Source organism: Lycium ferocissimum, chromosome 2 (genome assembly GCF_029784015.1).
Source record: "Lycium ferocissimum isolate CSIRO_LF1 chromosome 2, AGI_CSIRO_Lferr_CH_V1, whole genome shotgun sequence".
Taxonomy (NCBI): Eukaryota; Viridiplantae; Streptophyta; class Magnoliopsida; order Solanales; family Solanaceae; genus Lycium; species Lycium ferocissimum.
The window spans coordinates 47,046,728-47,058,447 of record NC_081343.1 but is presented as its reverse complement, the minus strand read 5'-3'; the positions used below and the strand labels follow the sequence as shown (position 1 = coordinate 47,058,447).

At 35.7% G+C, this 11,720-nt stretch overlaps 1 protein-coding gene across 1 annotated transcript; it reads right to left on the bottom strand.

The window, feature by feature from the left end:
* Positions 1–7,404: 7,404 nt before the first annotated feature.
* On the bottom strand, positions 7,405–11,180 carry LOC132040747 (ankyrin repeat-containing protein ITN1-like). The gene is made up of 7 exons (XM_059431418.1): positions 10,612–11,180; positions 9,365–9,841; positions 9,036–9,185; positions 8,868–8,939; positions 8,727–8,774; positions 8,199–8,635; positions 7,405–8,107 (listed from the first exon to the last, which is right to left on the bottom strand). Exons 1-7 carry the CDS (start codon positions 10,898–10,900, stop codon positions 7,493–7,495), a joined length of 2,088 nt encoding a protein of 695 aa, XP_059287401.1. The 5' UTR covers positions 10,901–11,180; the 3' UTR covers positions 7,405–7,492.
* Positions 11,181–11,720: the final 540 nt, after the last annotated feature.

Sequence of the window (11,720 nt, the reverse complement as noted above, 5' to 3'; positions counted from 1 at the left end):
TATTATAATAGAATTAATCCCACTAATTCCGCTATGGTTCACCCAAACTAAGGAAACAAAATAAGACAAAATGTTAGCCAAGCAATCGAATACACAAAGAAAATAAAACAGCGTAAATCGAATCAAATGGATCAGCCTATTTTGGGCTGCTGCGGTCTGTAGCTGTTATTGGGCTCCGGCCCAAAATCTTTTATTTTTGTTGTACTAATGCGGATGAGCTGGACACGAGAGGAAAATTTCGTTGGGCCTTGGCCCAACACCGAATGCGGGAGATGACGAGTCCCTCGGACTCGTACGCGAGGTCATGCAAAAATAAAAGGAAAGGATTAGTGGAATGAAGATTCACAAGACTTGTTCTTCAAATAAAAGAGAAAGCGAATAGCAAAAACAAATATAAGATATCACGTAAATAGCAAACAAGAAACGATCCTTGACATGCTAACTTAACAAAATAATTTCAACATCCAAAACAAACAAGTGGTTTTTATATGTATTGTGTATACAAGAGGAAAACGAAATAGAGACGGGAAGAAAGGGGAAGGCCTTAAACCAATTCAAACGATACAAAGAAAGCCCAAGTCAAATAAACACTTAAAACCAATTCAGACTGGCCGAAACATAACCGAAGCTTAGCACATAAGGGGTCCTACAGTAAATAGCCGAAAGAGACTTAACCCAAACTGCATACATAGATTACAAAATCTATACTTATGTTAGTGATATACTTGACTTATACTAAATATGCAAGTTCCCTTATGCTGGCAGTACGCAAGACTGCATATATCTAATATATTCAGGCACACCCCTGTATATCTACCCATAAATCAACAATCAGATCCGCACAGAGACCTGTTTACTTTTACTTAACGCGTTTAAACTGCTTTCAAAATGTAGAGACGGTACCAGGCTTTTATCAATTAGTTCAATTAGTGCGTGGTTCAAAGACATAATTAGAAACTCATGGTTGTTAAATTCAACTGTCTCAAACAAACAATGGCAAGAATAACTAAAACTCAACCTATCATATCCAACGGCAGTTGTCTTTTATTGCGTTTTCACAAATCAGATCCTATTATATATACAACCAAACCACATGTTAAAATTAACTCTTCCACGCGATGACACCGAAAAAAACATTAGCAAAGTTTACGAACACGCTTTAAAACTACGTGAGTCCTAATGTCATGATTTTAGGAGTGTGTGAAAAGTTTAATAACACATATAAGAGAAAACATATCCAACACATGATTTTAATTCATCTATCTATAGCACAACATATTTTTGCATAGCATGAATAATGGACACACCAGGACATGATTCCAAAAAAACCACAACATAAGAAAGAACTGAACTTAATTCTCAATAATTAAACTACCAGTTGGGAATTCATATCCTGAAACATAAAATGTAGACTAACAATCAAATCCACAAGAATGGTGGCACAGAACTTCAAAGCATCAGAAACCGACAAGCGACATGCTGAATTCTCAACTCTACGTTCGAAACATGAAACACGAGGAAGCCAACGATACCCTCGCAATATACACAGAGCAAAACACATTTGGTTGAGCATCTAATAGTCTATACAGCTAGAAACGAACTCGCCGCATCACATGATTTTTTTTTAAAGAAAACAGGACAACGATTAAAAAATAGTTTAACATATGATTTTTAACGGAAAGGAATGAACATAGGATGTCGATTTGAATCAATGATCAACTGAGATTCTGCTGCGTATTTTTTTATAACGTCGAAACACGAAAGCAATTAACATGAAACTAACAGTACATCCACAACACATTAAGCCACAGCTTCGTCCAGATTCCGTGTAAAAAATAAGGTGACTGACTAGATTTAGACACAAATATAGAACCAATTGACACCTAAAACGTGATCTCTAACTTGAAAGAAATTCTTTAAAGAACACATTTTTCGCTACACGAATCACAAGCTAAACTGGAATTAGGCCGACTGAAACAACAACATACACGAACACATCAGAAACCTTAGATTCGAAAAACGAACACACTGACCTTTTGTTGGTGCAGTGAACTAAGGCGTCGAGCCCTCGAATCTACACTCGAACACGATGAACCCGAACTTGAAAAAAGTATTTCGAATCGAAAATTTGATATCAGCCGAAACAGTAGATTCTTGTTAAAAAAAAAAGGGAAATCCGTTTATCAAAAGAAACAATTTTCCAAAAAAAATGTCCCCCCTTTTGCAGAATGTTCAAGGCCTTTTTATAGCCTAGAAGTTCTAGGGTTTTTGTTTTTGGGCGGGATGTTGAAACTTAAAGTTCCGAAATCTAGTCAAACTTGTTTTGAAATTCGAACGTTGGATGGGTTTTGGACGAGTTTGTAACCCATCCACGTGATTTGGTCAGATTTCCTCAAAAGGACCGATTTCCTCTGGTCTTGAAGAATCTGTTGTGTTTGAGGCGAAAAATGGAAACCCCTTTCTCTGTCAACGACAGATCAAACGTAAGCGAATCAGATATAGGGATGTTTTGTATGGAAATGGTGGGAGACAGGACTGCGACGTTGAAAGGGGACTGAAGCTTGGCTAAAAATGGATGAAGGAAAGAGGAGAAATGGAGTGAAAGAGAAAGAGGGAAGAGAGGAAAGAAGAGGGGCTGTGCGGCGCTGGTTGAAGGGGTTAGGTTTAGAAAAAAAAAAGATTATGGGCTTAGCTGATGAAGTAGGGGAAATGGGCTGGATCGGGTGAGTTGTAATGGGTAACGAGCTGCTGAATTATTAAGGGATGGTGGGCTTGATTGGGCTCAGTCATTTTGGCTGAAAATATAGATCCTTTCTCCTTCATTTTAATCACTTTTGGGCTTCTAATTTAATAATTAGTAACTAGTACAACATATATTATATGAAGGCGATTAGTAATTAATATGTAGAAAGTAAAGGATTTACTAAAGTATTGATTTATAATTAATTTAACCAGTACAAATCCTGAAGTGATAAAGTAATGCTCGTAATGCTGATAGTAAAAAAAATAGTAACGCTATTAATAGTAGTAGACATAACAAAATGGTAGTGAAAATAAAATATTTATTTCATTAATAATTTTAGAAGCCTAATAAATTAAAAAGGAGGGACGAAATTGGGTGTCAACAGACGATATCTTTGGTACAATATAGCGCAATATTGTAAAAGATTGTGAGGATCTAAATTCTACGTCTATTAAAGCATGCTAACGTAGAAATTATTATCAAGTGAAATGACACATCTTGATAAGCGTAAAGCTTATTGTACCTGCTGTCCAGACACCAGAAAATGTCACATATTTAAATAGAAATAGATTTTGTCACCATATGAATTACTTGACAAAATTATATGAAAATTCTCGAAGAATTTTAAATGCCTGAAGCATATACAAGTTGTAGAAATTTGTTCATAATTCTCATATGAATTGAGTGAAGCAAGGTGAACGCGATTTTATAATTGTAGAAATTTGTTCATAATTCTCATATGAATTAAGTGAAGCAAAGTGAACGCGATTTTATCACCTTAATGAATATTTACTGACCAAGGGCACAAATGACTCTATTTATCCTTATGACTTTGTGAAAATCAAAATCATGTATATTGTTGGTGCAAGTTGACTACTTGAATATTATTGAAACTCTTCAAGAGTTCTCAAAAGCAATTTATTATCATGAAAGAAGTTGAAATGAGAAACTTACGAATTTTTTGGTCCTGAAGTGCCATATCTTTATGCAATTGATGCATTTATATATTTTGCTATGACTATCAAGGATTATGGTCATACGATGTTGTTTTACATGACAGTCAAATCATATAAAGATAACATATGTTTATAAAGCAAGTCAGGAATGCACTTGGAGTGATTTCAATAATATTATATGCTGATTCAACTCTATCCGGAGACTGAAGATGCAACAACATACATAGTCCAACTAAAGAGTGGATTCATAAAAGGACAAAACTCATTTCACCAAAGTTGTTCTTCAAAAACGAGCTCCAAAAGAATGGTGATACCAAGGTGTAACAAATTGTTCGAGTGATAATATAACTGATTTATTCACCAAGTCTATACCAACTGCAACTCTCGAGTGAAGATGTGAAGATTCAAGTTTTTGGATTGAAGTTCTCAACAGGGGGAGTTAATATGCGTTGTACTCTTTTTTCCCTTTCAAGGTTTTTGTCCCACTGGGTTATTTCTTGTAAGGTTTTTAATGAGGCAACCAAATAGCGTATTATTAGAAATGTGTAATCTTTTTCCTTCACTAGATTTTTTTCCATTGGGTTTTTTTTAGTAAGATTTTAACGAGACACATTATCTATCGAAATAGACATCAAGGGGGATTGTTATAAATATTATTATAATATTGTGATGTCTATCTTTTGGAGGAATTTTAGGGTTTGTGATTTTGGCACCAATTCAATTCTCTCCTATAAATAGAGGGTTCTCTTCATCTATCATTTCATCCCTTATAAATAACCTCTTCTCTCTTTCTCTACAATATTCTTGTTCTTGTTTTATTGTTTTATAACAATTCTCATGTAGTTTACAAGTTTTACTTTTATTGTCAACAATGAAAAATCAATCAGTCACCGAAACTGTAGCGTTTTGATTATTATTATTTTCGCTAAATCTTACTACTAATTTGCTTCAATGTCCATCTATTTTCCCTGTTGCTCAACGCTCCGCTAGACATGTCAATTAATGTGTCCCACCACTTCTGCGATTTTCATCCACGCTAGTAAAAAATACCAAGGTGCGCTCAATTAACTTTTTTATGAATATTTATTACCTTCTATCAGTACATATATTGAAGAAATTTATCGTTCAAAAACTAGATAGATAGAAAAGTCACCTTTTTTTTCTCGATTGAGATTTGAATACGAGTCTTCTAATTTTATCCCACTTTCTTAGAAGTATCAATTAGGTTAAACGTATATGTGTTGACCGTCTATGAAGAAGAAAGCTCAAGATTAAAAAAGGTATACATTTTTCCGATGAAGGAAAAACATACTAATATACAAGAAATAAGTAGGATAATTTTTCTTTCCAAGGTGAAGTCCATCTCGGCGAAAAAAGTTTTAAAAGGGAATACATGAGGCCACTTAACGAGATAGGGATATAATATGGCCAGTTTACTAATAGCTAAGGCATTTTTGTATTATTCCTTATAGTTTAGAATTATATTTAAACCAATAACAAAATAAAAGGATACTTTATTATGTTTTCAATAATTCAGGAGCACTTTTTACCTTTTTCCATAAATAAAATCGTATCTTGGGATAGCTTCGCCGATATACTCTTTGCTCATAAAAGAAAAATCCTACCCTTTCGTCCCAATTTGTGTGAGCGTATTTGACTGAACAGTTGACACAAAGTTTAAAAATAAAAGTACTCCCTCTATCCCAATTTATGTGAGGGTGTTTGACTTGACAGTTGACACGAAGTTTAAGAATAAAAGTACTCCTAAGATTTTTGAAACTTTTGTCCAAAATGAATTATAGATATTTGTGTGGCTATAAATCATTTTATTAAAGTTAAAATGAGAAACTTAAAGTTAAATTATTACTAAATATAAAAATGTGTTATTTTTTTTGTATTCACCAAAAAAAAAGAGTGTGAAATAAATTGAGACGGAGGGACTAGTATATATAGTGTAGGTGTCGGTTACAAGAACCGAAGGAAGACTATTGCATGTTTTGGAATGGCACCCTCGTAAAAACTACACACTACTTGAATTTTCAACACAATACCGGAATTTCAAGCTAAAATTACGCATTTTAGTTAGTTTTTGCTTAATCCTTTTGGTTACGGGCTTGGAGTTTCTATTATTGAAATTTTGAAAATTTTACATTGTACCCATTTGAATTTATGGCTGGTAAGTTTTGTAGATAACAATTTGTGCAAAGACATATTTCTGGAGCTTTGTGGAAAATTCTCAGCTACGCTGTCCATTTTTTAAGATTTAGAATTGAGGCAAGACTTCAGCTTTATTATTACTATTGGATGATATCTTTTTTATTTTTATTTTTATGTTTGTTGTTCATTTTCTACTAATTTATATTTTGGTAATCTGGTTCAAATTTATGGCAATATTACTTTATACTCTCTCCGTTCCAGATTAAGTGTATCTTTTCCTTTTTGGTCTATCCCAAAAAGAGTGTTTTTTCTTTTATATATTTAATACATTGACAATTGAAACATCTCGTGTCGCAACTTTTTTTTTGGTAACTAAAACCGATTTTATTTACCAAAATGGATAATTACAGAGCAACAAACAAAAACCAGTTCCTGGACATAGTCCTAGGAACCAGAATCTACCATAACAGTCACTAAACAGCTAAACTATTGATTAGAGCCTTAAAAAAACACAGTCTAAGCATTCTTAGGGATAGTAGTTCAGGGTGGCAATTCTCCTTGCTAGTTTGGGTCTCAGGCTCCCTCTAATCACAGCTTCCTGCACGATGTGCCTTGTCAGAATATCAGGAGTTTGTGTCTTGTGTTGAAAGACTATTATTCCTTTCATGTCATATGAAGTAAACAGCAGCAACAAGTACAGTCCTCAGCATTTCATCATGGGCATTTTTCTTGTTTGCACACCTTACAAACCAATTTACCTCTTCTTGCCAAGTCATAGGAGCTCTATCAACATCTTGCCATAATAGCAGCTTCCTCCATATTGCAGCAGCATAGGGGCACTCGAAAAAGAGGTGATCAATGGTCTCCGCTACATCAGTACATAATGAGCACTGGTTGGAGTTAATCAGCCCCTACTTTAATAGCCTATCCTTAGTATACAGCCTTCTATTCAGGGCTAAAAAGAGGATGAAATTCAATTTAGGGGCACCATGGTTATTACAAGTGATTCTCCTCCATTGTACTTTGGGAAATTGACCTCTGAGCTTTAAGTACATATTCTTTATAGAGAAAGCATCATGCTTGACTCAGGCATTCCGGCTTCATCCATGTACTTAGTGGCCTTAAAGATCTTTTGGAGCATCCAGGAAGCTTGCTTTGGCATACACATCCATACATTCCCTCCTTTTATGTAGTATGAGTGCACCCATTTGACCCATAATCTTTTGGTGTAGAATGGAACTTTGCTGATGAAGGTGAATCTATTACCTAGAATCCCTTTAGTCTTAGATAGCGTTGTACTTTTGTTTTCTCACTTTTGCCACAATGTGCAGATATCCAGCACAGTCTAAGTTCTGCATGTATACAATCTTATCATTCTTTTTAAGAAAGAAGAGAATTAGCCTCTTTGAAGAGAATTAGCCTATGAGGCAAAGAAGATCTTTATTTGGGTGGAACCATATAGATAAAGAGTGTCCACTGGTCTGAGAGAGGGCCAACTTCATGAGCTTAATTGGAATGACACAGAACGCGTACTGCTCTTGTTGCAAGTACCTGGTAACTTTCAAATTTCAAGGATGCTTGCATTAAGAAGAAAATCTATAGTTTTGGAGCTTTTCCACCCATGACTCGTAAAAAATCAATAAATCTTATCCTTACTTGTAAAAGTGAATATTCCTGAACCATAGGCAGATCTGATCATATCAGCCAAGAGAGGAAATTGCAAAAATGCAAATAAAGTTATAGGAATACTAGCAAGTACTGCCACTGGGATGACAATCCAGGCCATTTGATGCCAAAGTACGATGAAAAAACTTGAACTAAATGCTACTAGCATTGCTGCTATAGCAACAAAGAGCGTGATGAATCCAATGATCAACCTTTTTGGTAAAGTACTCAGGAAGTCTTCTTCGGCATAGCGTGAAGTGAGGATGGACAAGAACATCAATATAGAGATTACTGAAGAAAACAATGCCAGTGCATCCGTTATAGAGAAAAGAATGAATGTTTTCTTTTTAAGAAAAATAGGGGTGCCTGTATCATTGTTGTTCCCTCCTGGCACAGTAAAGATTGCTGCAAACATTACTGTTGTGATTAGTGCAGCGACGAGCATGCAAGATGATGCAGTTTCCTTCATCCACTTCTCTCCTTCTTTGACCAATTCCTTGTGTTCCTCTGCGAACAGCATTCCGGGTGTTCGACCCTTTGAGTCTCTCATCTCCTTATATGATGCTTGAACAATTGTCTCAACTTCCTTTGGATATGCAGAAGTAGTAAAATCTTATGAAATATAGAAAGAGATTACACTTGAAGGGAAGCATCATTTCACCAGACGTGGAAATTACCTTAAACCACAATAACTCCCGTTGCATCTGGAGTGCTGCACCTGAAACAATACCAAGTCGATTTGGAGGAGCCAACTTTGCAGCCATGTGTAAAATGTTCTCACTATTTCTGCTTTTGTAGGACGTAATTATATCTTTGTGCGCTCCTATGTTGTAGATAAGTTTGTAGATCTTTTCTTGGCGGTGAATCACTGCAATGTGAAAGATGGTCCGACTTTCCTCATCAACCTTCCAAATGAGATCTGGATAAGACTGAATAAGCTCTACGATGAACTCAAAATTTCCCAACTCTGCTGCTACAAACAATGGCCGGGAAGGACTTCTAAGTAAGCTCCCAATTTGTGGATCATTCAGCAATAGAACTTCTTTCCATGAATGTTTTACCAATTCAAGGGCTTGTAAATGCATTAATTTTGTCTCGAGAACTTTTGTGACTCCTAGTGTTGAAAAACTCCAGATTAGATATTTAGTTTCAGAGGTACAGAGAATAATAATCTAGAACTTTGGACCACGTCATATGTGCCATACCTAATGTTTTTAGTAGATGCCGAACTACCCTTGTGATGAACAGGTAAGCTGCAATTCCACAAATGTTTACGATTTGCTGGTTACAGAAACGCTATTACATAGAAGATAAATGTCTCAACTCGGACAAATATACCTACATACCCTTGATATTACTTTTTTCCCTTGATCCGCTGGACATGTTGCTTGATTTATTCTGCAAATGAACAGAGACGTCTATAGAAAATTCCATTAATCTTTTTATTAACAGGTAGGAAATTCCATTAATCTAGTAACACATATATATATATGGATAGAAATGAAGAAACTCACATGAGTAAATTAATCTTTGCCAGATTCGAAGTCCAATTTTGTCAGAAAATGCCAAGGGCTTTCGTGCTAAAACATGGAGTATTGTTTCTTCATTTTGATCTCGTTCAATGCCTAATTCAGGCATGTGCTGAAGTATATGTAAAGCAACATCTGTTAACATCATTGTAAGTAAATATATGTGTTAAGTTCCTCTTGGAGTTCAAGTTTATGTTGGTAGTGCGATAACATAAATGGCTACACTAATTTATCAAAACAAGTGAATGTCTGTATCAAATTTATCACGTTCTCACTTTTTCAAAAAGCATTTTGGAACCGGAATATGTACTTACCAAATATATTGGAGTTTATAGTTGCAATCAGTAGGCTAATATAATCCTCTTTGCTTAGATACTGGTGATCTGTCACAGAATAAAGATACCACACCATCTCTCTGTGTCCTAGTAGAGCAGCCATGTGCAGTGGTGTGACTCCCTTGCTGCCCCTCACCATTGGCAAGAATCGATTTTTCATTACCATAACTTTTGCGATCCTCATGAGTCCAGATGCAGCAGCAAAGCAAAGTGCAGTATTATCATATTTGTTCTGCAGTGCCAGTTCCAGTGGACTCATAAGTTTAACCAGTTCTTCAACAAACTGAACCTTGTTAGCCCCGGCTGCAATGTGAAGAACAGTCTCCCACCCTTTTGTAATCCTAGCAGATGTTGCATCAGGGTGCAGGCTGAGAAATTTTCTAGCCTTTTCCCAATCACCTCCTAGTGCTGCTTGGCAGAGTGGCACATACATGGTAAGGTTTTTTGGTTTAGACCCTGCAAGTGGTGTGACTTTGCTCTGTTAAATAATTGTGTTAACAGAGAATGATGATAATCTACTCTTTCCCTTTGTCCATGGGTTGTATCATCTTGTTTCATTAAGGAGGCTTTTTGTGAAGTTCTCTTGAAGGTTTCTGTCTTATGGACGATTATCCACGTTCATGATTCAGTTAAGTATATCTGATTGTCCATCTCCTGAGAACTTACCATATCCGTCTTCTTAAGTAAATGTGGCTTGTTACTTTGTTTTTGACTTATCTATTTATGGCTTTTGTAGCTTGTTCAATACAATTTTTCTATGAGAGCAAGTGGATTAGGTGATATGTGAGTTGACTCAAAAGTCCCGGCTTAACCGGGTAGCATAGGGTAGCGTAGGATAGGCTCAAGGATAGGCTGGGGTCTACGTTTAAAATTCCGTAGGATACCATAAGTTCTATACTCGTGGATAAGATATAACGTGGTTCAACTTCTATACGCTGACAGTGTAAAAGATAACTGTCAGATCATCAACAATATTGAGCAAATAACTATAAGTAAACTATTCATAATAATTCAAAGATTAGTAACCGGGGGAAAAAAACTGGTAACTTATTACATCAGGTTAAAGTACACTAATAATGCAAAAAATCTTTACGATATGAGTGTATGTAAGTTAAATACGCATTCATAATCTGACTAACCTTTACCTTTCGCAGGTTCACCCGATTATACAAAAAAACAAAGCATGTATAGAAATTAAAAGCATTGAGAGATATTTTTTGCTTAACTGGGCCTAAGAAAGGAAGTGGGAAGTGTATGAGGAGCAGGAGCGGTAGGCCTAGAGACAGGTTCCTTTTGAATGGGAATAGGCAGTACTGTTGCTTCAGCTTGACCAATTCCCTGATTAAATTGAACTGCAACAGCATGCTGTGGTGTAGAGCTGCTTGTATTGATACTGTTGTTTCTCAAATAAACCCCTTCTGATGTTGCTGTAGTGCTTGGTACTGTGTTTCTCTGTGGAAAGCATGTTGGAATTGAAAGTGTACGTTCCAGTTGTAGTTTTGGGATGTTCTCCATGTCAAAATCTATATATGGTTTAAGAATTTAAAGTAGAACTTTATTGCATTTATTATGTTCTTCACTTTGGAGTTGAAGTTGTTTACTTCCTCAGAAACCTATGGAGGTCTTTTAAGTTATGATGCAGCTCAAGTCAACTAGACAATTTCATAGAAATGTCAACTGAAAAAGTTCAAAGAAACTTCTCCTTCAATTGTTTTCGGAGTTTGATGGTCCCAACACAGGTTCTTAGAAACTTGGATATAACACGGGAAATACGTCTTGCCAAGTTTGGTCTTTATTATTGTCTTATTGTGCTGCTGACTTTTACAAGATTTCCGTCGTCACTCTCCGCTATTGGACTCCTTTTTGTGCTTTCATACAAGACTTCTTTTTGTGCTTTCATACAGTTGCTTCCCGCGTATAACTTACTAGTTCTTGGACACGCCTAGCATCCTTCATTACTTGTAGTGAAATAAATTTGATTGCGTAAAATGCATATACATTCTCAAATCTTAGGTTAGATCTATAGTCATTAGGGCCTCCTAAAACGATCTACTAAATTCATCGAGTTGTTCCAAAGGATCAAAACGGCCGATTATTAATGGAATTCCTTATCGGCTCTCGTAAATACTCGTTGGCGAGGGCCTCCAAACACATCATAAGCTAAATCGGTCTTTGACAAATAACCAACCCGCAATAAATAGGGAAGGTATAGTAATGCTATGAATGACCCAGTATCGAATACTGGTAATAATATCGCAAGTATTTGAGTTTAAAACAGAACATGTAGCATTCAAAAGTTAATTATTGTATATCTCATTCAATATCTGACTACTTA